Here is a 27,681-nt window from a genome sequence, read left to right as displayed (position 1 = left end):
GGCTGGGGGTGCCTGTGTGGCAGGGGATGCCTCGCCTGGGCCACCACGTTAAGGGCGGGGTGGGGTGCCAGAGAAAGGACGTGTTTGTGGAAGCTTCCACATCTTCTGTCCAGGCACCTCACGCTTAGCTCGGGCCAGACTCTGGAGGGCAAAGAATGGACCCCGTCCTCCCTAGAGGCCTGGAGGCCGGCATCTCCCCTTCCAGCCCCAGGGGCACCCTTGCAGCACCCGGGGGAACAGACTCGGGGGGAGGGCATCCACAGCCCCCATGCCCACCCCCGCTCTGGGGCCTCTCTGGTGGGGAGTGGTGGGAAGAAGACAGGCACCGCAGAGCATCCCCTTCATGGGCTGAGGAGACAGGACTCTCCTCCCCAACTCCTACCCCCGGCCCCCCAGCCCCCCGGCCCAGTTCAGGCCCCCCCCGACTGACAAATGCTGGGTTCATGGAGTACGAGGCATGCGAATGGAAAGTACTCAGACCAAAGGGAGGGCATTACAGTGCAAAAGAGGCCAGTTCAACCTGAGAGACCCTGCCCCCCGCCCCCGCCCCAGGGGCAGAGGGCCTGCCTGCCTGGGGTGGGTGAAAGGTTCAGGGGTGGGTGCAGGGCTGGGTGGGGTGCCCTCAACCAGAGCAGGTGTTGATGGAGCTCCCACAAAGGGCTCCATCAGCCGGCCAAGACAACAGCCGGGCTGGCTGTCCCCGAGGGGCATCCAGCCCCGGCCCAAGGGTGCTGGCACTCAACGGTTCCTGACCCCAAGAGTCCTCTGGACAGAACAGCCAGCAAAGGGGCCTCTCTACCCAGAGCGTTCCAGAATGGACCATCTGCCCCCTGCCCCGAGCCATGCGCCCACAAGTCCCTCCTTCGACGTGCCCAGCTGCCCGAGGACCCTCTGGGGAAAGTGACTCTCCTCTCCTCCCGTCCCTGTGGGCCTCCTTGGTGATGACCTCTGCCCTTGAGAGGTCAGCAGAGCCCAGGTTGGCATGGCCCTCCAGTGCTTCCAGGAGGGCCAGAGACCAGGCTAGCCCTCCAGGACTGGGGACTGGGGTCAGCCTTGGCCCTGGGCACAGACTGCAAGATTTGGGGGCGGGGTGGGGGTTGATTACCCAGGGCTGGACAGGACCATGTGGGACAAGAAGCTGAAACCAGGACGATGCAAAGAGAGAAATGAGGTGGGGTGCGGTGGGCAGGTGACTCCAGTCCCTGCAGCCTTGAGGTGGCCCCAAAACCCTGCAGAGAGGTCAGCTTCTGTTCTGACTGGCTCGGGGACAAAGCTGAAAGTCATCTTTGGAAACAGGGGTTGCTCACCCTTCATTCTGAGGGGAGACAAGGCTGCTTGCCCCAGAGCCCCTCCCGTCTTCCCAGGGGGCAGGTGGAGTCTTTTGCAATGAAAGGCCAACCCCCCCACCTGTCCCCTCCTCCCGATTGTGGGTGAGGCCCGGCTGGCAGGTTGCCAGCACACACAGGAGGCAGAGGGATCCCTGCAAACAGAGGACCTCGCGACAACAAAACAGTGACGGAACAAAGCCACCCTCTGACCGCTGCAGCTCCGGGGGCGGGGGCCTGAGACCCCGTGAGCCGCCCGGGCTCCCCCGGGGCTCACACCAGTTCCTGCCACTCCGGCTGCCACCCCAGCATGGCCACTGCCCGGTCCACTCGAGTAGTACTGAAGATAACGAGGGTGGCAGCACATCTCAGGCTTAGCAGTGACAGGCCACGCCCCCAAGTCCAAACATCCAGGCAGAGGAGGGGCGGGGCGGGCTCGGCTGAGAAGAGCTGCTGGCAGCCGGGCGGGGCGGCCGGACCGGCGGGTGCGAAGAACGGCCGCGGGCCTAAGTCATTTGGTGCGGGGCTTCCAGCATCTCCATGAGGAAGGTGTCGATGGGCGTGTCCCCGATGAGCTTGAAGAAGAAGAGGTGTTCCAGGCACTTGAGGCCGATGGAGCGCAGGGCCGGCAGACGAAGTAGCAGCTTTGCAAACCTGCGGGACGGGAGCCGCGTGAGGGGCGGGCGGGCCCTCCCACCCTCCGTCCCGGCGCCCAGCGGCCCCCTGGGGAAGGGACCAGGCTCACTGCCCCATCCCCCTGAGGCTGCCACGGCAGGAGCCCCCCAGGGTGGAGATCCAGGATGAAGGTCCAGTGGCGAGACAGTGGCCGGGCTGGGGCAGGCTGGACGGGGCTTCGTGGGGAAGCTACGACACGTGAGCGTTCTCCAGCGCAAGAGGGAGCCACGGTAGGATTTTAAGCAGGAAGAAGGGCTACGAGAAGAGATCTGAGTACCAGCAATGCCCCTGGCTGCAGGGGCGCCAAAGGTGAAGCCACTTCTGAGCCGCTCCTGATCTGGGAGCAGGTCTGAGCGCCAACAAGCCCTTCTCAGCAAGGACCAGCCTCCAGGGGGCCCCACGCCAGGGCCCACCTTCCCCAGAAAGAGCTCGGCCAGAGGCACCTGATGCCCAGACAGGGCGGGTGGGAGAGAAGGAGGCGCCTCGGTCCGTGCCCACCCCCTGGGGAGTTTCTGGGGAGGACGCTGGGTGGGGGAGGAACACAGGAAGACATTGGGAGCCTCTTGGAAAAGGGACGCCAGGCTTAGTGGCCCCGCTGCCAAGGACAGTTGCCGTGGGGGGGTGACGGGGCCACATGCCCCTCCAGCGACATCCACATCTGTCCCCCATGCCGTCCCCATCCCACGTGCTGCCTGGTCTCTCCACATGCCCCTCCAGGGGCCCCAGGGCCTCATTAATTATTAACAGTGTCTGTATTTCAGGGGGAAAAGCCCCATGCTTGGCTGCAACACTACCCGCGTTTTAAAGGCAGAAACGCAGCTTAGAGGCTGGAACAGGGCCAGAGAACGAGCTGTTTTCTGCTGAGCTGGCGAGATGGGCTAGGGCGGGAAGCCAGGAAAAACAGGCGGGCCTGCCACCCCTCCTCTCATCCTCCTCCGGGAAGTTTCACTCTAAACCAAACCAGATGAGGCTGAGCAAGACAGTTAACCCTGTGTGGCCCGTGTGTGCCAGTCGGCGGGGCGGCCAGCGGGAGAGGGAGGGGGCAGAATCAGGAGGACAGCAGATTTGGAATGCCGTGAAGCCACTGATGCTTCCCCTTCTCCTGGACGCCCACGGCGCGCCCGGCACTGTGGACCCAGAAAGGAGACAATTCCAGCCCTTCCGGGGCCCACAGTCGGCCAGGAGAGACGGGCAGGTCTGCAGACCACGGCCATCTCCTCTGCATACGCTTATAAACCACCTACTGTGTGCTGGCGTCCTTCCCTGCTAGGGGTGAGCACGCCAGGCCCCTACCTCTAGCGGTTCCCTTTGGCAGGCGGAGGAAGGCACTGACTTCGTTCACGTGCTTTACAGCGACAAGCACCTACTGTGTGCCCGCGCTGGGCCCATCTTTTTGGTGGGGCTACAAGGACGCGTGAGAGCGTGCCCACTGAGGCCGGGCGAGCGCCTCAATCCCCCACTGCCCTGGGTGAAGGCAGGGTGTCGCCTTCTAATCCACAAGAGGGTCTGAAGGGCTGGTGGCGGGGCCCTGCCCCGGGCAGGGGGTCTGCAAAGAGACCCCGAGGTCCGTCCAGGCAGAGGCTGGGCCGAGGCTCACCTTCCTGGCTGCTCGGGGTACTTGTGTTTGCAGTACGCCTCCAGGGACGCGTAGACCTTCTCGCGAAGCGTCTCCACCTCGGCCGGGTTCGAGAGCCCCTTGGAGTCTGTGAGGGAGCAGGGGCCGCGGGTGAGAGGCCTTCCCCGGGGAACCTGCCCCAGGGACCGAGAGCCCCGACTCGGACGAGGCTGCTCGAGCCCTGGCCCTGCCGCCTGCTTGCCGGCCACTTGACCTTGGGCCAGTCCCCTGACCTCCTGCCACTCAGCCCCATCTGTAAAGTGGGACGGGCCTGCCCCCCGGGGCGGCTCCTGGTTACCACGGCAACCGCGTGGCCTCCAGAGGCCTCTGCTGCATCGGGTCTCAGCCCCCTGGAGCGAGATGAAGGCTCCAAACCCTCTTGTACCTGAAAGAGCCAGAGCCACACTCTGGGGGCCCTGAAGCCATCCCGAGCCCTGGGGCCCTGGCGGCAGGAGTCCAGGCTGGAAGGCTCTGCCTGTGGACGGAGATCCCCGGGGACCAGGGTCGCCAAAGCCCCCAGGGCCCAGGGGTGAGGCTTAGAAGCACGGGCCGCCCGGCTCATCCTGGTGAGCCGTCACAGGCCTCTCTCCGAGGCACTGAGAGCCCCCCGGCCGGGCAAAGCTTTGCTAGTAAGCCCCCTGTGCTTCTTCATCTCCTGGAGTTACCCAGCAAGCTGACATTGGACGAGCCTCTCTCTCTCTCTCCCCACTGCCCCCAGACAGCAGCCACCACTGCGCATCTGGGTTTGGGCTCACACAGCCCTGAGTCTGGCCCCAGCCAGGCATGGTCCGTCCTAGTGGCTCAGGGGGCAGAGGCTAGAGCCTCCCTGCTGCTGGTCTGAAGCTGACGCAGCGTCCGGGGGCTCAGCCACGGAACAGGACAGCTGTCGGTTGGCCTGTAAGTCCCAGACCAGGGGGGTCCCACACCGGCCCTGCCCTGGCTGGCTGATGTCCCAGTAGGAGCACTGCGGCCCAGTGTGAATGCCATGGTGGCCCGGGGTCCTGGGCACCTTGGGAACATGCCAGGCTCCGCTGCAACTGGGCTCCCCCAGGCCCTGGGGCTCTGCTAGCTCTGGACACCTCCCTTCCGTGCCCAGCAACCCCACGCCTGGGCCCCAACAGGTGAACCAGAGCCAGGAGCCAAGCCACGCACGACTTCAGTGGGGATCCCGCCAGGCAGGGCTGAGACACATGGCTCAGCCTCCCATGCTGGCAGGGCCACGGGCTCGGGCACAAAGCTGGGGAACACAGGCCCCTGGCAACGGGCTGCCCCCCACGAGCGGACTCCATCCCCACCCCGCCCGGCCCTCAGCACTGAGCCGGTGGAGGGCGAGGAGTCAGGGCCCGCGACCCCTAGGGCCGCCCCATCCTCCCACCGCCCGGTCAGCTCCCTGCACCTCCCCCTAGAAGCCCTCAGCAGCCCCAACCCTGCCCCCGGTGTCCCCATCCACCCCCTAAAGCATCCGGGCTCCAGAACTCCGGCAGCAGAAGCACGCGAAGAGGCCATCTCCTCTGGAGCCCGGGATGCCGGTGCGAGTGGGGCCTCGCTTTGGACACAGAGCCCAAAGGCCCGGCCAGAGGCCTCAGCAAACCGCAGAGGATGAGCGCGGCTGCGCAAGCCTTGTCCGACCTTCGCGAGGGCCTTGGGAAGAAGGCGGCATGGGTGTGCCCCCCTCGTAAGGGAGACCCCGAGGCTCGGAGAAGGGGCAGGTCGCTGACGCTGCAGCGCCCGTGAGCAGTGGGGCTGGGATGAGAGCCCGGGGACTCTAGTCCCCCAGGCGGGCTGACACCCGGGCCTGGACAGCAGGTGAAGCGGCAGGAAGGCAGTACCGGGGTTGAAGAGGACGATGGCGCGCAGGCAGCCCAGCTCCGTCTTGTCCATCTGCATGTCCCGCATCTTGGACACCAGCTCCGTCAGCACCCTGCGGGGGAAGCGGGCAAATGCCGACGTCCCAAGTCAGACCACGGCCCTCACAGGACCCGCCAGGAACCCCAAAGCGCTCGGGAGGCCTGCTGTGGGCCTGGAGGGCAGCTGAGAAGAGCCAGGAGACCGGGGGAGCTGCCCAGCCTGTCCCATCCCACCCCGGGGGCGCCATGCCTCTTCCTCAAGAAGGTCTGCGAATGGGATTTTATCCTGGGGGGCCAGAGACTAAAAAGGAACCTCGTGACAGCCGGCGCAAGCCAAGGCCCCGCACGTCCAGGGCAAAGCCCACTGCCACACGCCCCCACGGGGATGCAGACCGACACGGCGGCCTGAGCGCCGCATTCCTGCCGCTCCCCGGAGTCCGCCCGCGGGAAGGCATTTCCCCAGCTCCGGGGCTTCCCGGCTCCTTCCTTGCAGCCGGAGCGGGCTCCGTTCCACTTCCCGACACCGGCCACTTATTACATTCCCATCACCGTCCCCTCTCTAGCAGCTGGAAGCACAGAACTGTCAGCTGGGTGCGTGACTGGGGCTGCACTTCTAAACATGTCCCCAGAGGGACATGCTCTCCGAAGAAGCCGTCTGTGGGCAGCAAAGCCCGCGCTCCACAGCCCCTTTGGGTGGCACTACTGTACACGAGCTCGTTAAAGGCCCTGAAACGTCCTGCGGCAAAGACACATCCCTACACTGTCTAAACCAGTGCTTGCCCACAGTACGAGGTGCCCCTCTGTTCTCCCTGAGCTATCCCACGGGGCAGCAGGGCTCCCACATTTATCCCCGGGGGGCTACAGGAGGGGCTTCTGCTGCTCCCCTCTAACTTCAAGGCTCCTGTACTCGGGGGCTCGCCTGGGACCCCTCCCACCACCATCCCCACCCCCCACGCCCTGCCACCCGCTCCTTCCCACTCACCACTCCTGTGCCACGCCCCCCACACCCGAGGCACCCTGGGACGCCCCTCCCCAGCCCTTCCCACTCCGGCTGGCTGAGCTGACACCCAGGTCCCCAGGTCCTCCGGGCTCTTAGGCAAGGCCCAGAGACAGGAATGAGTAGCTCCCGCCCGCCCTGCCTGGTGCAGCGCAGGTGGGCCATGATTCTGGAGGTACTTGAACGGAGCCCCCTGCCCACTACCCAGCACTGGCCCCCTGGCTGTGTGCCGAGGGGCAGAGAGCGGTGTCTCCACCGGGGACACGCCAGAAGCAGCGCTGAGATGCAGCCGGGCACCCGGGGACAGGGTGCGCGCGGGCTCACAGGCGCCGCGATGCTTTTAGTCTCAGCTCGTAAGAGTCTCCGCCGCATCCGACATGACAGCAGCACGGAACGGTACCTACGGCACAGTCTACCTTTGCATTAAAAATAGGGCAGCTTTCCTTCCCATGGGCAGGACTTGAAAACATACTTGGAGAAAAGTAAACCAAAAACGTCAGCTGCGGCTGTCGGGTGTCCCCGGAGGGATTTTAACCTCAGTCCTTGCACGTCTCTGTATCCCCGCAAGTGTAACCCTCGTGAACAGGACAAAGGCCAAGCAGGTCACGGCCGTGGGCTGGGCTGGGCCCCCACCTGTCAAAGATGGCGCCCACCCCCGCGCTGTGGGCGCTATTGCGGTGGACGTGCAGCCCGGTGGCCAGGAGGATGCCGTCCTTCACGGCTATGGAGCGGTGGGAGAAGGAGGCGATGAGCAGCTCGTTCCAGCCTGCGGCGGGGAGAACACACGGTCACTGCTGTCTCCAGACCCCCGGGCCGCCCTGCCCCCGACCCCCGTTGGGCCCCCCAGAGGCAGCTCTCACCCTCCCAAGCCACGGTTCCCAAAGTGGGCTCCATGAAACCCCGAGCCCATGACCGTTCCACAGAAAGGAAGTTCCCGAGCATGGACGTTTGGGGGATGCCTCTACAGCGCGTGCAGCAAAGGCCCTGAGAAGTCCTGCACGGAGCATGTCCTGTAGCGTAGTTTAACCCAGGCTCCCCAACTAGGGTGCCAAGGAAGTCTCTCTCTGTAAGTGCCAGACGCTTGTGCCACGGAGCACAAGGGAGCTCCCAGGACCCTCTCCAGGCGGCCCTGGAGCAGCTGCCGCCAGTCTGGCCCCCCACGGCAAACTCCCAGATGCCACAAAATGGCAAATTATTGAGCGGAAACAAGGTGTGTTCAGAGCCGAAGGCCAACCCGCCGCTCTCTCTGCATGAGGCCCGGGCACACCCAGAGTAGGTGCAAGGGCTACAAAGACGGATGGAAGCGATTCTGTGAGCAAGGGTCTCGAGGGCCCCATAAACTGGACAGCATGAATCGCCCCACGGGACTGTCACTAGTGACCGTCCCGGCCACCACTCCTGAGCGCCCCGAAGGTTCTGGGCTGGGGGCCGCCAGTTTCACAAGGATCATCCCACTGAATGCTGACTCCACCCCACAAAGCAAGTACTGGCCCCGTTTCATACAGAGGAACAGTGAGGCCCAGGGAGAGGAAGGGGCTGCCTGGCCAGTGAATCAGAATGCCCTCTGACCCCGGGTCCCAGACTTTCCCAATCCCTGCGGGTCTGACGGCTCTGGGTGTTGGGTTTTGTGCCCCAGAGTGAAAACTCCTCTGGGCACGGGCTCTCCCCGCCCCCAGGTTCAGCGCGAGGGACACCCCGCTGGCCAAACACCAGGGCCAAGGGCCAGACCTCTGCGAGGGGCCGGACCAGCCCCCCAGCGCCTGCCCTACCTGCCACGCTGCGATCACTCTGCCTCTCTCCCTCTCATCCCCCACTGAGGCCCACCCAGCCCCTTCCTACCTCTGACCCTGCTGCCACCTGTCCTGCCCCAAGAGTGGGCCCGGCAGGCGCTGGGCGGGCCCGATGCTCCTGTGGCTCCCAGCACAGGCCCGGAGCACGCAGGTCAGCAGGTGCACACCGCAGGGCCCAGCGCGCACGTATGGACCGGTGGGGCGGGGCTCCCGCCCAGCACCTCCCAGCTGGCCCGTCCCTACTGTCTCTCTGGCAGGAGCTTTGCGCCAAGGACCCCAGCAGAAGCCGGCTTCCACGCGGCAAGGCCGTCATGCCCACTTTCCAGATGAGAGAACGGCCTGGAGGGCGGGCGGCTGCCTCGTCGGGACTCCAAAGCCGCCGCTCCCGTCCCCCAGGCCCCAGGATCTCCCTCACCACCTGTCCGGCCGTGGGGTGTGTGCTGAGCACGGAGCGAGCTGTTTTTGCAGCAGCTTCGCGCAGCGCAAGCCCAGCCTGGGAAAGGGGCTGCGGCCTCAGTCGGGGGAGAAGGCAGAACACACAGACCCCCAAGGGCAGCCCTTGCTGGACATGCTCACCCCCCTCCACAGGTCCCCCAGACGGCCCGCCACCCCTCTGAAGGCCACTGGGAGAGACCCCAAACTGAATCCTTCCTTATGAGGGAGGGCAGGAAAACCCAGGCTGCGGTGGGCAGTGCCGGAGCAGAAGCCCCGGCCCGTGCCCCTTCCCCTGCGGCCCCACACGGCAGCAGGAAGGCCGCGTCCCACCCGCAGGGCCCCAAAGCCCCCGCCCCTCTCCTGTCCACGCCTGCCCAGCCCCCGCCAGGCCCGGCCACTCACCTGCCCGCAGCAGGATGACCTGGTCGTCCAGGGGCAGCTCGGAGAAGTGTGGGATCCGCTTGGCCCACTCCACCAGGGTGAAGAGCTGCTTGTCGGCCGCCTGGCAGATGTTGGTGACGGGGTCATTGGGCTGCGGGAAGGGGCACCGCGTGAGCACCGAGCAGAGAACGCGGCCCCAGGCCAGGCCCCGCCACACGCCTTACCCGGCAGTGGCGGCTGAATAACGCCCCCGGTGACACCCACGTCCTATACCCCAGAACCTGCTAATGTGCCACCTTACCCGACAAAGGGGACTCTGCAGACGCGGCCAAGTTAAGGGTTTGGAGATGGGAGGTTACCCTGGAAGAAGTGGGTGGGCCCAGTGCCATCACGAGGGTCCCTACTGGAGCGGGCAGGAGGTCAGAGCGGAGAGAAGGCGTGAGGACGGAGGCCGAGGTCGAGGAGGGAAGACGCTGCCGGCCCCGGAGCCGGAGGAAGGGCCGGGAGCTGAGGAACGCGGGCAGCTCCAGAGCGGGGACAGGCCGGGCAGCAGCTTCTCCCCGAGAAGGGCCAGCCCTGCCGATGCCCTGACTTGGCCCAGGGACACTGAGCTCAGACTTCTGACCTCGAGAAGCATGAGATACTAAACTCTGTGCTGTTTTAGACACTTGATTTGCGGTCACTTGTTCTAGCAGCCACAGGAAGGACACCGTGCTACGACCCACTCGGTCCCCACCGCAGCCCCGGGGGCTGGGGCCGGGTGACCCCGTGTCACAGGCCAGACTCGGGGGTGGCACTCAGAGAGGGTGCATCAGAGGCCCCTCCAGAAAGTTCTAGCCAGAAGGGGACGCCCCGGTCATTCTCAGAGACGAGGAAACCTGGGCGGCCTCTGCGGCACCCTGCTGCTCCCGGCTCCAGCCTGTGGGGCTCGGGTGGACCCCCTGGGCCCGGGGACGGGGGGACCGAGGCCCGTGCACAGGATGTGGAAACCCCTCATTCCAGAAACCATGACGGCCAGGCAGCCACACGGGGGAGGCCCCCTCGTAAGAGCTTCCCCTGACAGAAACCATCCGCCCTCCAGGGACGCAGCCTAAACAACCCAGCCCCGTGAAGGGCCTGCTGAGGGCTCTCGTGGGAGGCCCGGTGACCAACTGGCACCGAGGCCACCGGGGTGGACAGAGCCAGGCGAGCAGAAAGGGGACCTGGGACCCCGGGAGAGGCGGCAGCCGGGGGCGTGGCCAGTTGGTCCGCGGACCTCAGGGGGAGGGGCAGACAGGCACCAGCTGCTGGGCGCCCCCCCCCCACCTGCTCTGCAACAAACCTCCCAGGAGCGTCAACCGGAAGTCCACACACTCGCTGGGCCCCGGACACCACGTGCCCAGGACACCCTGCGGGCGTCGCCCACCCCATCCCGTCTGATGGACAGCGGCAGCCACGGGCACTCACATGAGCGAAACACCCAGCAGCTAGCGTGCCAGAGGCCAGGGCCAGGTTCTCGCCGGAGCCACTGCGGCCAGGCTGCACTCCCTGGGGACCGTGCTCCTTGCCCTTCCACACCGCAGGGCAGCCCCTCGAGGTGAGAGCACAAGCCTGATGGTGGGGGGCACGGGGGAGCCATGCAGGGGGAAGCGGGGGGCGTGGGGAAGACCCAAGGAGAGCCCCAGCGGTCGGGCCTTCTCCCTGGGCACCGGCCAACGGCCCCCTCCGAGCCCTCAAGGGGCCCAAAGCAGGTCCGGGGCACAGGCTGTCACCCTGAGCCACTCCCGGGCAGGCCGGGGCCTTGTAGGTGAGCACAGTCACGCCTAGAGCCGGGGGCGACGTCTGCCTGCACGGTGGGTGCAGGACTAGGCCTGGGGGGCTGTCCTGGGGGAGGGGCTCCAGCTCTGCCCTGCTCCGTCCCCGCAGGGTGGTCTCCAGCAAGTACTTAACTTCTCCGAGCCTGGATTCCCGCTCAGAGACAAAACAGGCCTCATTCAACGGCAGCTTCTGGAGTTCCAGCCCGTGCCTGAGAGGGCGGGACCTTCCCTGTCCTAGGAGGTGACAGCGGGATCCCCAGGCAGAGGCCCGAGGCTGCCCCAGGGCAGAGAGGTGTCGCCGGTGTCGAGAGAAGGGGCCTAACGAGCTGTCCCCAGAGGGGGGGCCCCAGGCCAGCCCAGCGCAAGCTGCAGCACGAGGGCAGACCCTCCGCCCGCCGGCCGGCCGCCCGCCGGCCCGCCTGCCTGTCCCCTAGACCCCCTCCGCCTGCTCTGAATTCGTGGAGAGAAGACGGCAGATTTGTTTTCTTCCCAATAACGTCCTTACTTGACAAAATTAAAAGCTGGCAGGCCAGGACTTCTCTTTCGGGGTTTCGACTCAGTCGTGAAGCCCTCCCCACCCCGCACTGGGACCGGAGAGGGGGAGTGGGGTCGGGCCGGACCACAGACCAGATGGACCGCTGAGCATCACAGCTGACGGGAGTCATTCTACGAGAGGCCGAGAGGCGGCGCGCCCAGGAGAGGGCCCGCCTTCCCTGGCACGCAGCCGAAGCGGGCGTCTCAGAGGGGCCGTGGTCCTGGGGCGTCACAGAGTGCGGGGCAGCAGGGCGGCCTGCGACCCCCCACAGATGAGACGGGACCCTCACGCTCGGAGATGGGGGTGGGGGCCACGTGAGAGCACCTACGGGCAGGGCAGGGTCCCGTGGAACAGCCTGATGGCAAGGATGGAGAATTAACCCACCGCACGCCCCCACGTGCTAGGGGCCGTGAAGAGTAACGTCACGGGCTCTGAGCCCCCAGAACAGGGGCACCAGGGGGTCAAAGGGAAAGGGGCTCCGCGAGGAACTGACACCTCTCTGAGGCTGAAGCCCGAGGAGGAACAGAGGGAGCGGCACATGCAAAGGCCCTGGGGTTGGGGCAGGGAGCTGGGCAGGTGCGTCCGGTGCCGTCTGGGCCACCGTGAGCCAGGGAGACCTCAGGGCAGTCCACAGGGCTGTGGTCCCACCCTGACCACACACGGGAGACATAGATGAAGCCTGGACCTAACGCTGCCCGCAAACCTGGGGCAGACACAGAACCCCTGAAACCCGGCTGGACGATGGGCCAGAGACAACACGAAGCTTGAAGGTTACCATAACATCCTGGGCTTTGAGCCAAACAACCAAAACCTCACCCACCCGACTGGGGACATTCCAGAGGGGGGTCTCCCTCCCAGGAGCGCGCCGGGGCCACAGTCCCCAGAGCAGGGCGGGTGTGCACTCACCGAGCTGGGGTTCAGCCCCACGTTTGCCTCCACGTACGTCTCGGTCTTGGGCTCGACGGCCAGCTCGGCCTCCAGGATCTTCTCCACGGGCATGTCCTCGTTGGCGCTGCTAGTGGACTCCACCTCGTTCTCAGCCCGGTCCTTGCCCCGCTGCCGCTCCTCCTGCACAGCTGAGGCACGGGGAGGCTTCCAGTCAGCCCGCAGCTCCCGCGGCAGCCCCTCCGCCGCCAGGGCCCGAGCAGCGCGCCCACAAGCTGGCCGGGGCCGGGGAGAAGGATGCTCAGAGCCGGCCAGACTGCGGCCCCCTTCTCTGCCCCAAGCCTGGCCTCCTGGAGGCTGTGCGCTCTGAGAACAGAACACGCTGCCTCTCATTAATTCATTCGCCTACTAGTCACCCCAGGACCCGCCCAGGGCCAGGGCAGATGGGACCCAGCTCTCAGGAAACTGACAGTTCAACAGGGATCCCAACGTGGAGTGAGAAGGGCTTTGATGGGCTGCGGACTGAGGCAAAGCCAGGAAGGCTTCCCGGAAAAAGTGACAATGAAATTGAAGGAACGGGAAAAATAGGGAGAGCACTTCAGGCAGGAGAGGTAGCGTGCGTCAAGGCCTAGAACCAGAGCAGAAATGCCGCTGATGGAAGGGCCTCTCACGTCAGCTAGGGAGCAGAACAACGGGTGCAACGCTGGGGAGCGTGGCCGAGAACAGGATCCAATGTGCCCCAGGAAAAGGATGGGGTGAGATGCAGATCTCTGATGGTCCCTTTCTGCTGCGGGGAGGAGAGGGGCTGGGGGAGAGCACAAGCTGGGTCAAACCCAGGCTTGAGACGGGACAGCCCGGGCCGGCCGGGCGGGTGCGGGGGTCCAGCACGAGGGTAGAACCTGAACAGATGCTGCAGTCGGGGCAGCCTAGTTTCTGGGAACCCAGGGAGAGAAGCTGATGGGAGGAGGCGGAGAGGGAACGGTTCATTCCAACACATCCCCGCGGAGACCCAGGTTGGAAGGAAGGCCGAGGGGACCAGGCACCCCACGGCCGGGCGTTCACAGACCCTCGACTTCACAGCCCGTGCAGCTCAAGCCGCCCTTTCCCAAGAGGGGCCGAGACCTCCCTGAGGTCACCCAGCAGGCCCAAGGCGACGCTGAACCAGAGCCAGGCTGTGGACCCCACCCAAAGCCCCGCAAAGACACAAGAAGGCTCCCGGGGGCCTCTGCAGCGCCCTCTGCTGACCCTCACACCCCCACTTCCTCTGCTGGGGACACCAAGGGCCCTGGACCCGGGGAAAGGAGGCCTGGCGGGGTGGGAGAGGCTGCCCACACAGCACCAGCACGGGGGAGCCCCTGGGCGTATTGGGCCTGTGCCTCCCCAGGGACGCGCCAGATGCCACTAAGCGAGGGCCGCAGCGCCAGGACGGGGCCCGCCACCGCCGCCAACCGCCCTCCCTTGGTCCTGCTCTGCTGAGCCAGAGCAGATGTCCAGACGTCCCCCGACACTCCCAGGGCGCCCACGGCCTCCTCAGGACCAGCTCCTCAGCCCCCACCCCACACAAGGCTTCCTGGGGCCCCTGAAGACCCCAAGGCAGAGCAGGAGCTTATGCGAGGCGACTTCCCGAGGGCGGCGGTGAAACCTCTCACACACTCCCAGCCCCACCGAGGGGAAGGCCCTGCACGCAGCTCCCAGCATGGAGCCTTCCGGAAGCCGGGAGGGCGCGGCCCCTCGGGGGACTTCCCACGTGCCATCACCCCTCTGGGCCTCCGTCGAGGCTTACCCTCCCCTGCAGGAAGTCTGGACCGGGCAAATCACAGTGCCCTGCTCCCGCAGACGCCGCTGTCACGGGACTGCCCCCCACGCGTACCTCCAGACCCACCTGCCCTGCCCAGCTCCGGGGCCCAAGCTCGGGGCTGCCTCACCCCGGGCCCTCTCACCCTTGGCCTCGGGTGGGTCTCGCAAACGCAGGGGACCAGCAGGAGGGAGGAGGGGGTCCGCGGCTCTGGCGCCCGCCCTGCCCGGCCACGGTTCTCAGCGGTCACTTCCTCCTCAGGCCACAGCTCTAGGGGCTCTGCCGGCCCACCCCCACTCCGTCCTCCAAGCCTGGGGGCGCGAGGGCTCCCCTCTCTTGCTCCCTGGGGGTCCCCCGGGCCCATGCGACTCTTGGGACACCGCCCACAGCGCTGCAACAGTCCACGTGGACCCCTCTCCACCACGCCGGCCCCGCCAACGACCGTTCGGACCCTCTCCGGGCCGTGGGGCTCCCTGAGGCCGGCCCTGCATCCTTCCCGCACCCACAAATGGCTATTTACGGATGGCCCCTGCCGGGGGCTGCGCTCTCCAAGACGCAAACGCCGACTCGAGCGAGAGATTCTCCATCCGTGTGGCGAGACTCGGGACAGAGGGCCGGCCCACGCTTCAGATCCACCAGCTGGGCCCCGGGGCCAGGCGGGAGGCCTCGAGTCAGAGTTTTTGCAAGCCTGGTGCTTCTGGAAAGCCTGACAGCCGGTGGGGCTGGGTGGGGAGCTCAAGCTGGCCGGCCTGGCTCTGGCCTCTTCCGACACAGCGGATGCCGGGCTGGAGCAGGGCCCCTCCTCGTGTCGCCGTCTGCTACAGGGGACGGGGTCACAGGCCAGAAGAGTGGGCCCGGTGGGCGGCAGTCACAGGCTGATCTGGAGTGATGGGGACCCTGGCAGGCCGGTGTCCCTGAGACCCTGAGGGTGGGGGTCCCCAGGGTCTGTCCTCTGAACAGAACCCTAACTCCTCAGGGCCGGGACACAGCTGAGAGGCACGTTTGAGCAGGTGGGGAAACAGGCCCAGAGCACCAAAGGGGTGCGGCTGAGCCCTCAGGAGAACAGGCGGCTTCAAGCTACAGGCTCTGGAATCAGACACTGTGTGGCCCCGGGCGAGTCCCTGGCCTCTCAGTGCCCCAGCTTCCCCAGCCACAGAGGGACAGGTCGGCACCGGCCTCCAGGCTGGATCCGCAGGAGGCGCCCTCGGGACGCGCACAGCCCCCATGACGCGGCCCAGTTAAGGGGCTCTCCTCCCCTTCCAGACGGTACAGGGTGGCAGGTGGGGGTCCCTCAGCACTTGCCTCCTACGTGGGGGCGTCCGGAATTAATTCGCGAGCGCTCTGTGAAGCGCTCTGAAGCCATGAAGGGCCGGGCCGCTCTGAGCAGCATTGTTACAAATGTTATTGTTTTATTTAAACACGGGGGGGGGGGGGGGGGGGCAGGGGGAGGGGCTGGGGATTCATGCTTTGCCAGCTCGACCACCTCTTAGACGTGGCTGTGTTTGACTTATGTCCGCTGGCGCCGGGAAGCCTCGGGTGGGAGGCGTCGGCCAAGACAGGGCCTCGTTATCCTCCCAGCCCCGAGCCACGGGCAGAGGGGCCGGCACGGGGAGGGGACGCTGCCGGGAGGGCAGAGGAGGCCGGGCCCCCACGCCGGGGATCCCCAGGAAAGCCCCCGGGGCCGACCCTCCCCCAGCAGCCGAGCACGCGCCTGGGAGGGGCACTCAACGCCCAGCATAAGCGGGGTCCCCGGCGTCAGGAGACAGCTGGTGCCGGACGTCCTGGGGAGCAGCAGCCCACAGCCAGGGTGGGACCCCCGCCCCGTGACCTGCACAGTGCCCACTGCCGCCCTCTGGCTCCTGGGGCCGGGCAGGAAGCCGCGAGGTGGGAGGGGTATCTGGGCGGGGTGGGGGTGGGGGGACCACAGGTCTGCCGCCTCCTTTGCTTTGGCACCGCCCGGCGGCTGGGCCCTTCCTCCATCCCCTGTATGGCCCCCGGGGCAGGCAGAGCTGGACTTCTCCAAGGGCTCTGGCCCGGCTGCCTCTTCTCAAGGCCGGCGGGGCATGTCCCTGTCAGAGGTCACAGGGCGAGTTATGTCCCTCGAGCTCGGAGGACACATCCCTCCTTCCCTCAGGGGGCTCAACCCAGGACAAGACGCCTGCACACAAGAATGATCACGTGCAACATACACGGGCACGCACACGGGTTCACACGCTTGCACACACGCTGCGGCCCCCACTCTCTGACCCCACCACCCGCCAGGCGCGGGGCTGGCACCCGCCACGTTCCCCCCAACGGGCCCTTCGGGGAGCCTGCCGACACCCCCATGCACCACGCGGAAACTGAGGCTCGGAGAGGCAAGGCCACGCGCCCCACCCGCACAGGGAGGCGGGGGAACCAGCGGGGGCCTCTCCGCAGCCGCTGCGGGGCCATGCCCGCCGGCGCACACGCGTCAGGCACTGCCGTTTCCACACCCCAGTCCCTCGGAGGCAGGGGATGGGGCGCAGGAAGGAAACGGGGAGAGGCCTTCCTCAGAGAGGAAGAAGGAAGCAGAGGCGGGGCAGCGGGTGCCCCTCCAGCCTGCTGCTGTCAGGTCTCCCCCCTTCAGACGGGAGCACAGGCAGGCCCCCGAGCCCTGCAGCTGCACGCTCAGCGGACAGGCCCGGGCTCAGCCTGGGGAGGGCTGGCCCGCGGGGCAACTCCCACCTGGGCCCCACCAACCCCGGAATGCTGCGGAACGAGCCCCCAGGGGCTGCGTGTGTGCGCACGCCCCTGCCGTTGCCCGACACGAGACGCCGTGGGCCTGCCGCGTCCCTCCTTACCAGCGCGGGGGCAGGGTGCCCGTCGGCCCTCCCTGCGGTCGGCCGGTCCAGGGGCCAGCCCCAAGCCTGTGCCCCACCGGCCCCAGGGGTGTGATCAAAGCCTCTCCCAGGGGTCGTGCGGCACCGAGGCCGGTCAGCATGGCCGCCCGCGTGGGGCTGGCGCCCAGGAGGGCTCAGGCCGGCCCTGGGGGCGGACAAGCCACATCCTGTGTCCTCCCGGCCAAGGCTGGGGTGGCACTCCAGGCCCCCGTCCCCCTGGGCCCCACTGTGCCCCAACTCATGCTGCCACCAGCCCTGCCACCACCAGGGAGCCCTCCTGGCGGGGGTCGCCCGAGGACAGCAGAGAGGAAGGAGGCTGCCTCAGGACCGAGCCCCCTGCAGGGCCGGCACTGAGGCTGCGCCGGGGCCACCGGTCACTCCTCCCGAGAGCGAGGCAGTGGGCCAGGCCCCGCAGGCGACGGAAGCACGACGGGCGCTGCCACCCACGCCAGGACAGAGCCTCCTCCCGTGGCCCCAGGGCTCGCGGGCCGCACGGCGGCGGTGAGGAGAGTTTTACGTTGTATTGGGAGCAGGAGAGGGCGGTGTAGGAGGGTCCTGACCGCCTGCTTGTGACTTATAAATCCAGCAGGAGGCAAGGGGGTGCGGGGGGTCCTGATGGGATCCGGTATTTATCTAATGGCCCATAAATCAGGTCTGCCTCAGGATCTCGCCCAACGCTCCACATTTATGCACCAGACGAGAGACGGGAGCAGCCCGGCCCTGCCAGTGTGGCCCTGAGACCTCCGCAAGCGCCCCTCCCCCCTGCACCCCATTTCTCCACCCGGGAGGTGTGGGAACAGCGTCACAGCACCACGGCTGGGAGTGTGTGCGACAAGGACAGGGCCCCCAAAGAGGCTCCGCACACGGCAGGCGCTCCTACAGCCCCCGGTGAGCACAGGGGAGGGGTCGGACCCGGTGCCTCCCCAGCCCCGAGCCTGCAGCTCCACTGGGACAGGAGAGGGGCGTCATCCACTCTCCCCCAGGCCTTGGGGGAACAGGAGCTGGGGTCTGCCCAAGGCTGACCTTAGGAGGGGGTCAGCGTTTCCGGGAAAGCCCTGGGGACCCGTGGACGGTCACCCCCTGGGGCCCCACAGTGCGCCACATCCACTGAGTTTCTCGGCCTCGGCGTGCGCTGACCCCGGCAGCTGGGCACGGGGTCTGCCAAACACTCTTCCACTCTTCTGGTGTCAGCTGGACATCTGCCCACCCAAGCCTTGCCTGATGTCCACGGCTGGGCCAGGGGCCCACTCTGGGCTCCCACAGTGCCCTGGGCTTCCCCCAAGGCAGCACTGATCACACCTGGGGGGCCCTGCCTGGCTGTCCGACGGTCACTGTGAACGGGCGGATGCCCATGGCTCGCTGCTGTGTGCCCAGCGCCCGGTGTGGTACCAGGCGCCAGGGGTGGCCAGCTCACTCTACACCGTGGTGCCCACAGGGAGCCCCGAGCCACAGCTGCATGTCAGGGCCCCACCTCCCCTCAGCACACTGGCACCTCCCCTCTGGCCAGGCTCCACATCTGGATGCAGACTGATCCGCTGCCCACCACACGCTTGCCCCCTGCCCAAGTTTCCATCCTTCAGGAACCACGCTGCACTCACCACCTCCAGGAAGTCTACCCTGACTACAAAGGGTGGCCAGAGGAACCGGGGCTGGGCACAGGCCTCCCCCAGCCAGGCACATGCTTCCCTCTGCCCTCCTGATGGTCTAAAGGAATAGATCTGCACTGGAAGCCAGAGGCCCAGGCTCCAGCCCGACATGTGACCTTGGACAAGCCCTGGACTCTCTGGGCCTCAGCTTCTCCACCCACACAAAGAAGGGTGGGCCAAGGTCTCCATGGAACACGTACCCTGATCAGGAAGGCCCGGAGCCCAGGCCGGCCCCTCGCTCACGCTGAAGGCCAGGAGGCACCCCGCCCCTCACCAGCGGCTACCACCGAGGCCCATCACATCACTGCACTGCACAGGCAGCCTCGCGGCCTCAAGGAGCTAATCCTGCAGGACCACGCGGCCCAGCTGAGGTTTCGGTTTCTCAGCAAGAACAAGTGGGGCTGAAGAGATAAACAAGTGAAAGGAGATGAAAACTGCAGTCCCCACGAGAGAACAGTCCTCGGTGGTGAGACGCCAGCCCGAGACCCCGACAGGAGCCGGTGGGAAGGAGGTGGAAGAACGCAAGCCACGCGTGGACCATGGGAACAGCCGCAGCGGAGAAGGGGTCCCAGACAGCACCTCCTCAACCCGCGAGGCCCCAGGCACGAGACACTCCAGCAGAGACGCAGACCCAAACTGAGAGACGCCACCCAGAATACAGGAGCCGCCGAACCTGCGCTGGGGAAACCGAGGCCCACGGACGGCCAAGGGCCACGAGCAGCCACCCTGCGCTCGGGCCCAGGTCTGGCCGGAGAGCTTGACAAGCTCAGCGACCTCAGGGGAGCGGCCTTCCGCGCTACACGCCCCTACCGCCCCTAATAAACGTCACAACCCGAGGCCGAGAGACCCGCGGCCCGAGTCCCTCTGCTGGGAGGACCTGGGGTCGCCAGGCACCCCGGCCAGATCTGCAGGAGGAAGCACAGCCCAGGCCCAGCTGGCGTCCAGCAGGCTTGGGAACGTCCCGATGGTCTCTGGAGTTCCCTGCCCCACCCCCGGCCCGGGTCTCCTCGACCGGCCCCTACTGAGCAGCGGGAACGAGGCTCCAGGACCCGCACGCACGCCTTCCCGGGCTCGCGCATTCAGCGCCCGCATCTCCCACCCCCAGCCTTGGCTCCCGCTGCTTCTGCCTCTGCCTCTCCCAGAGCCCAGGCACTCGGCCGGGCCCACTATGACCTTGAAGAGGCTCTGATCAATGTCTGTCCCCAGCGGGGCTGGGAGCCACCAGCAGGCAGGACCGAGAGTGTCTCTTCCGTAATCCCAGAGCCTAGCACACAGCAGGTACTCAGGAAAGAGCCGGTAAGTGAGCTCACAGCCCCCGGAGATGTGCTGCCAACAGAGCAGCAGCCGCCGCCTCTGGAGGGAGTGAGCACCCCGTCATCAGAGGTATGCAAAGGAGGTCCGCGCAACCGCCAAGTCCAGAGCCACACCCTGTGCTCCGAGAGGGGAGAGGGCCAGCACCACCTACCTTCGCGTTTCATGCCCATGGCCAGGCACTTCTGGTAGCGGCAGTACTGGCACCGGTTCCGCTGCCGCTTGTCAATCAGGCAGTCTTTGTTGTCCCGGCAGGTGTAGGTCAGGTCCTTGCGCACCGTCCGCTTGAAGAAGCCCTTGCAGCCCTCGCAGCTGTACACCCCATAGTGCTTGCCTGCAGGTGGGGCGGCCGTGAGCAGCCTGCGGCCAACTGGCAGAAGGGGCTCGTCCCACTGGGGGAAGGGAGCCAGCCTGGGAGCGCAGCAGGGCTGCATCCCGGCCCCACCCAAGACCCGGAGCCCGGGGTCCTCGCCGTCTCCGCGTCTGAGATGGCGGCCCGAGGAGGTCGGCCGTCCTGCCCCCGGGGCTGCCGGGCTCGGGAGTGGGACGCGAAGGGCCCTTCACCCGGGGCACAGCCCTGCTGCCCCCACGCCATCGTCACCACCACAGCTGCCTCGTCTCTGGAAGCCTCAAAGCCACGCTGCCGCTTACCACCTCCCGGACGTGGACACACTGGAAGGTCCCGGGTGCGCGGCTCGGAGCTCCGAGCAGCCCCTGTTGGCCGGGGCCCTGCCGTCCCCACTGTGCCCTCGCGGCCTACCTGAGGAGCGGTCCCCGCAGATAGCACAGATGTGCTTGGTGAAGGACGCCATGTTCCCCGAGGGGTGGGCCGGGACTTTGAGGACGCCGTTGAGGCCCAGCGGGGGCTTGATGTCCTCGCTGCTGCTCACGGGGTTCATGGGCGAGTTGAGCTGAGGGGGGAAGCCGGGGTCAGCCCTGGCAGGCTGCTGCGAGGCACCTGCTGCTGGGCCAGGAAGGTGCTGCCACACACCCCCTTTACTGAGAGAGAAACTGAGGCTCGGAGAGGGGCCTTGCCCACCCCAAGCCACGCGGAGCGGCAGGGCCCAGCCCCGCTGAGCGCAGGCGGGACGTCGGGCACCACTTCCTCAGCCGGGCTGGAGGAGGCCGTCCTGCCCTCAGGGCCCGACCCTCCCGCAGGACCCCAGGCTCGAAGGAGGACCCGCAAGGCCCCTGCTCACACCCTCTGCCCCTCGCCCACCTAAATAAGAACCGCCTGCCATTCCTGGGCGCTCCCCCGACAGGACAGCAAGAGCGCTGGGACCCTCCGGTGAGGCAGGCGCTTTGGGGACTCCCAACCCATAGATGGGCACTGAAGCCTGGTCCCAGCAAGGAGGGAGGAGATCCAGGGTCCACCAGCAGGCCACACTGCCCCGGCCTCGGCAGGCAGGGTAGGGGTCTTGGATCGTGTGACCCAAGGAGAGAGGGAGGAGACAACATCCCTTACACACACACACACACCCCTCCATCCCTCCCGCCATCCTGACACTGCTCCAGGAAGAAGGGTGGGAAACTCACCAGTCACCCTGGCAACAGCTGCTGCGGCTGCAATGACACAGCAGTTTTGGTTCCGCTGCGCCCACCCCAGCTCTCCCATCAGCGCCAAGGGCCCCGAGGTGCTTCCCGCCGCATCCTGCGCGCCAGCCGGTCCCCACAGGCGCCAGGACGCCAGCTGCACGGCCCCCCAGCACCCCGACTTCTGCAAACCCCTGACAAAGGCGGAAGTCAGGTCCTACGATGTCTCTGGATGGACTGCAGCTGCCACGCTGCCCCCCCGGTCGCCCCAGGCTGGGCCCCTCCTACACAAGGGAACCTCACCCCCTTCCTTCCCCGCGGCCCCCAACCCCCTACTCCCATCCCCCTTTCTCACGGGACGGGAAGAGCCGGGTGCTCAAAGCACAAACCATCCCAAAGGCTGTTTCACACCAGCCCCAGCGCCTGCAGGGATTCTTCCAGCCCTGGACAGGTCTGGATTCTTCTGCTCAGGTGGGCTGTGGTTCTGTCAGGTCACTTAACCCCACGGGACTCGCGGGGGGCTGCAAGGAGGCCGGGAGGCCAGCCCCGGCCACCTGGGGCTGTCAAGATGCAGGAGGTGGGGAGAGAGGGCGTCCAGAGGTCCCCACTGCACCCAAGAACACGTACCCCACACCTCCAACTGCCCCCGCAGGACCTGCACGCTTCAGGAGTATCTCCCAGATGAGCCTCAACTAAGCAGGGGCGCCGACTGTTTGCTAAGGGCCACTGTGCACGGCAGCTGTCACGTGGAAAGCCCCTAGTGAGCAGGGAGAGCTGCCCTCCCCTTTCCAGAGCGGACACGGAGGTTCAGGGAGGTCAGGGGACCAGCAGAGAGCCCACGGGTGCTAAGTGGCCGAGCAGGTGTGAGCTCAGGCCCCTGGGAGCCACAAGCGCTGAGGGACGCCCCGCACACGGCAGAAGGGACAACCAGGGCCCCAGGGCCGCTCGGTGATCCCATCCACCAGACCATCCGCTGAGCATCCAGCCAGGCGCCCGAGGCCCCGAGGAACGCGCCCTGCCCGGCCTGCAGAGCTCGCCCACGGCCGTAGGCGGGACGGCCACAGCTTATCGCGGGATTCTGCCTCCTCTGTGCCCTGTGTGACTGCAGGGAAATCATCTAATCGCTCTGGGCCTGACGCTCCTCGCGTAAAAACTGGGGAAAACTGAATGCCTCCATCCCAGGGCTGCCGCTGGGATGACGGAGGATTCGCGGGCAGCGCCAACAGCAGAGCTCATGAAGCCGGCCTGGGGCGCAGCAGCCCCTGCATTAGCACTCGGGCTTCCGGGGGCCGCCGCTAGGCCAGCTGGGCCGCGGACAATGGAAGGCGGCGTCCCAGGCAGAGGGCTCCCCCCCACCCCTGGAGCAGACGTCTGGAGGTGGGGAAACCAAAAGACTGTTGGGAAAAGGGCAGGAAATCCGTGCGGCCGGGAGTGGAGGGTCAGCAGCAGGGGCCGGGGGCAGGCCTTGAGGGGCCACTGGGCGCGTGGGAGCAGCGGGCGCAGGCTGGAGGCTGGCACGAGGCCTCTCTCGGGCTGCGGGAGCCCGGCCGCGACTCCACGCGGCTCTGGATCCGCTAGGCGGCACCGAGGAGAGGAGCTCGGGCGTTTCCTCTTTCTGTGGTTGCTCAAACCATGCCGGGTGGGTAGGGGCCACCTGTCCTCTCTCCCAGGCCCCCACGTGCAGGCCCTCGGGCCCGGCGCCTCCCCTAAGGAAACAGGCAGGCCGCAGTACCAGGGAAGCAGCTGCAGGCAGGATGGATGGAGCCGTCGGTCACGGTCAGTGTCGCGGCCAAGCTGGCTCCCAGGCCACACGCTGAGGGCGTCCCTGCCCTCCCGGGCTCAGGCTTCCTTCCCGTGGGCACAGCTGTCAGCCCAGAGGCTCTGGGGAGCCCTAGGAGACCCTGCACGTGTGTGAAGATGTCGGCTGGCCGTAGCCCCATCCTCACCCCGGGCCTGGGGCCTCCACTTCCCTTCTCTGCCTCAACTGGTGGGTCCTGGCACGGCCGCCATGGCAAGGCTGGGGGGACAGGGGTCGCCCTTCTCCCTCCCTAGCCCCAAGCTGGTGGGCCTTGGACTGGTTCACAGCCCCCAGGACAGAGCGCGGGGTGCCTTGTTCTGCCAGACACGCACACCCACCCACCGTGGGTTCAAAGCCCCCCCCGCACCTATGGGGGACGGCTCCCCTCCTGCACTCCGTCCCGTGTCCTAGGAGACCCGGGGCACCAACAGCCTCTTCTGGAGGCCAAAGACTCCCTGGCGTGCCCAGGATGGGGGTCCCATCCCATTTCCCCTTTCACATCCTTGGCAGGTATCTCAGTTCCCACGGAACCTACAGGACTTACTGAAATAACCACCCGGCTCCATCAGGGCCCCCTAGGCCTCCTCGCCGCCCCTCTCTTCCACGCCCACCGTGCCCTTCCTTCCCGGCCCATCCCCCACGGTCAGGACGGGGTGGCAGGCCGTTGGCCCCGCTGGCCTCCGTCTGCCCGTGAAGGCAGGTGGCGAACGCCATGAAGTACACGTGGCCTGCTGGACGCCCCATCACAGAGGCCTCCCAGCCGCGGTGCCCACGGCGAGGACAGACGGGCCACGCAGGCCCTGCTCCAGGGAGGCTCGCCGGGCTGGTGAGGCCAGGGGACTGAGGCGCCCACACGTGCCAGGTCCTGTGGGCGGGCTCCGGGATGTGGTGGGGAATGCTCCCTGGGCTGATGGAGCCCCCGAACCCGGGGAGAGAGGCGGGGCAACTCGGCAACGGCACCTGAGGTCCAGCCTGGCCCTGCCCAGACCCGCCCCCGCGCCGTTTCCATCTCCCTGCAGGCTGGGGTCGAGGAGGAGGCCCTCCCTGACAGCAGAAGTCAGAAAGCCTCACTGGTTCCGGCCCTGTGACTTTGTGGTTGTGGTTTTGAGGCAGGGTGTGGGGGCATGTCCCCCTCGAGCTCCACCCACACTTCCATGAATCTGGGGAACCCCAGGTTTCCAGGACAAACTGCTGAAGCCTAGAAGCTGAACTCAGGGCCCAGGGAAGGAGTTACGGGGGCAGGGGTGGAGGCAGGGGTCGGGGGGACTGAGGCCGCGCACGGGACTCAGACCACGGCTAAACCAACTGCGGCCTGATCGACCTACGGAGGAACAGGCGGACGGCTGACCAGAAGGGCGGCCGCGAACGTCTGGGACACACGGGGTTTGTTCCCCACCCTCACCCCCTCCTAAGCTCCACTCCTGCCCTCATCCCCTCATCAGCCTCACGGGACCTGCGGCCCCTCGCTCACAAACAACCCGCATTCAACAGGCACCCACCGTGTGCCAGGCACCTGGCTGTGTGCAGAGAACAACAGAGAACGGGGTGGACGTGGCCCCAAACCGCCACTCGCCAGCACCGCCCACCCTTGCCCCCAGACAGGCTACCAGTGCCCGGGGGCACCAGGCTCCCTCAAGGTTTGGGGGGCATCACTGCCACCCTCGGGCCCTGTCCCCGCACAGCCCTTGCTCCAGACTCCACACCCAGGCTCCCGCCGAACGCGTGCCCGCGGGGCGTGCAGGGCAGGCACCGGACCCGGGGGCCAGCAAGGAGCCTCACGGGGCCCTCCCTGGGAGCCAGCAGGTGCCGCCTCTGTCCTGGTTCCCAGGGGACAGGGTGCAGGCCCAGCCCTCGTGTGCCCTCCGGTCGAGCAGCATCGTCAGGGTGTGGCGGCCATACGCTCACAAGGGCACGGCCGGGCCCAGGAAGGCAGCCAAGACCCCCGTGCCAACACCTCCGGCCTTCTGCCTGCTTTTGGTGACAGGTGACATGAGGGGCCACCTGAGGCCCGAGCTCCTCTGCACCCGTCCTCCAGGCACAAAGGGGCTGATGAGGCGGCCCTGGAAGAGCCAGCCAGGTGCTCCAAGACCAGCTCTGGACAGGCCCAGCCGATGGAGCGGGGGAGGGCTGTCCTGCAGGCGGCGTGGCTCCGTGGGCAGCAGGGAGCCCACGGGACACGACCAGCTGTGCAGCTCTGGGCCGTGGAGGCTGCGCCCGAGTCCTTCTCTGGCCGCTGTCCTGCAACCCCGTGGAAACAGCTCCCAAAGCTTCCCCCACGGAGCCCTCCTCTAAGGGGGCCTCCCTCTACGGGGATGAAAGCTGGACCTGGACTTGAACGACGCTCAGAGCAAAGGGGGCCCCACCAATGTCCAAAAGGACAGTTTGAGCCTCAGAAAGAGGGAAGACCCCTGGGATTCAGCAGATCTCCCAGGCATCCAGTGAGAAATCCACCAGGAAACCCCCAGAGCCGGGAGAGGAGATGCCTAGCAGGGGTCCTGGGCACTCAGGACAGCTCTGCAGGGGTTCAGACGAGGAGCGCCCAGGGGAGGGTGGACCAGGCCTCGGGGGTCCCCACGGCAAGAACTGGCTGAGTCAGGCCCACCACGTGCCAGCAGCTTCCTGATCTGGACCCAACCCCGAAAGCCAGGCTGTTCAGAGGAGCATCTGGGCAAACACGACCACAGAGACCACCAAGCCCGGCAGATGAGCCTCAGGCCTGGCACCCCCGAGGAGGCAGCGTCTGCCCGAGCCCGGGGGTGGGGGCAGGGAGCACCGAGACACCCCGTGTGGGGAAGGGTCCGGGCCTGGACACAAGAAGGGCAGGCCAGGGGATGACGGGGCTCCAGGTAGGCGGCTTCAGCCTGAGGACCTAGGAGTCCCCACCCTACAGAGCTCTGAGTCCTAGAGGCAGGTCCCCCCCGCACTGGAGGGGGCCTCGCTGGGGCAGAGGGCCGGCGAGGAAGCTTGGTCACTGACCCCCCAGGGCCACGGGCACAGGAGTCGGCCAGACCTGAGCTCAAACCCAGGCGGAAGCTGCCTCTCTGACACTGTTGCCAGAGAGGAAAGGGAGACGTGACAGCACCTGCCTCCCAGGGTCCACAGGACTATGCGGGTAAAGCCAGGCCCCGTCCCTCTGGTCCAGGCCCCGCCCCCGCACTTACCTGGGGGCTGCCGGTGCCGAAGCCCAGGGTGGGTGTGGTGGGCACGGACATGGAGTGGGGGCCCATGGGGGAGCTGATGACCGAGAAGGGCGGGCCCATGCCGTTGATGGGGGAGCTCAGGGTGCTGATGGGCGAGTGCAGCTGTCCCGGGGAGCCGAGCGAGGAGCCGATGCCGGGCCCCAGGGAGGGGTGCAGCGAGGGGGCGGCCATGGAGCCGCGCCCCGTGGGGGAGTTGAGGGAAGAGGAGTTCACCTGCGTGGAGAAGTCTGTAAGACAAGAAGCCACAGGAGGCCAGTCAGGAATCCACACCTGAGGGATACAGCCTGGCCCGCTACCCCTCAGGCCACAGCTACCACACCAGGCCGCGGAAGGGCAAGGGACCCCCACTGCAATCCTACGGCTCCCCAGCAACACGAGGCCAGTCCAGCCACGCCCAGAGCTCCCCCCCAAGGCACCAGCCCCACCTGGCCCAACTTTAAGGTTCAGGCTGGGCCCCAGGCAGATGCAGGAGAAGCAGGCTGACAGCTGCTCTCAGATGCCTGTCTGGGCAGGGAGGCCAGATGGCTGCCCCTGGAACCCTCAGCACCCCAGGCCTGTCCACCTGGAACGCCTGGTGGCCGGGAGTTGCCAGCCCCTCTGCCCATCTACGCAGGGGGTCAAGGTGAAAGTCTGGGGATGATAAAAATAACGAAGGCTGACATTTTCGGAACACCCACTGTGTAGCAGAAACAGTGCATGTCCTCAGCAGGGATGAACGCACGGAGTTAGGAGGTACACGGCGGTCCTATTATCCCATTTTACAGATGGGGAATTGAGGCCCTGTGTTCTTACCGCTGCCCACGGCAGGGCAGGCCCAGCACACAGCCTGGGCCTGCTCAGGTACCCCAGCGGCGGTGGCCAAGACAACAGGCCCCCAGGCCCCTCTACCTCATGGGGCCCCGAAGAATACAGCTTCCTGTGTGCCCAGGCCTGGTGGCGTGCAGCCTGAGGCAGGGGAGCTTCCAGGCAGGCCTGGTGGAGGCCGGGACCTCCCACACACCAGCCTTTCATGCCAGGGATTTCAAAGCCCCCCAGGCACTAATTGGGCCTCCCCTTCCTACCCTGAGGGCTCAACGAGAAGCTTCCCCAGGAAGGAGGCTCTCCGGGTGAATCCACTGCCCTGGGGCCTGAGCAGACCGTGGGGAACTCAGAGAGGCCCAAACAAGGCAGCATGAGTCAGGGCTGCAGGCCACAGCTAGTCCAGTCCGGCCTCTGGCAGGGTGTCCTGAGCAAGCCACGCCCCCTCGGTGGGCCTC

General features: G+C 66.8%; 1 protein-coding gene across 2 annotated transcripts in view; it reads right to left on the bottom strand.

Moving 5' to 3' along the window:
* Window positions 1–422: 422 nt before the first annotated feature.
* RXRA (retinoid X receptor alpha) overlaps window positions 423–27,681 on the bottom strand; it is a 95,825-nt gene continuing 68,566 nt past the window's right edge. For both annotated transcript variants that reach the window (XM_082842724.1, XM_082842725.1), the window contains exons 2-10: window positions 26,387–26,652; window positions 20,655–20,805; window positions 20,049–20,228; window positions 12,303–12,472; window positions 9,087–9,216; window positions 7,093–7,225; window positions 5,445–5,536; window positions 3,598–3,703; window positions 423–1,979 (exon numbers count right to left, since the gene is read on the bottom strand). In XM_082842724.1, coding sequence (XP_082698850.1) covers window positions 1,832–1,979; window positions 3,598–3,703; window positions 5,445–5,536; window positions 7,093–7,225; window positions 9,087–9,216; window positions 12,303–12,472; window positions 20,049–20,228; window positions 20,655–20,805; window positions 26,387–26,652 — 1,376 coding nt within the window. In that variant the 3' untranslated portion in view covers window positions 423–1,831. The remainder of the gene's footprint in view (window positions 1,980–3,597; window positions 3,704–5,444; window positions 5,537–7,092; window positions 7,226–9,086; window positions 9,217–12,302; window positions 12,473–20,048; window positions 20,229–20,654; window positions 20,806–26,386; window positions 26,653–27,681) is intronic.

This window comes from Leucopleurus acutus, assembly GCF_964270905.1.
Source record: "Leucopleurus acutus genome assembly, chromosome: 7".
In the NCBI taxonomy this organism is placed as follows: Eukaryota; Metazoa; Chordata; class Mammalia; order Artiodactyla; family Delphinidae; genus Leucopleurus; species Leucopleurus acutus.
This window is presented reverse-complemented; position numbering and strand designations above follow the sequence as displayed.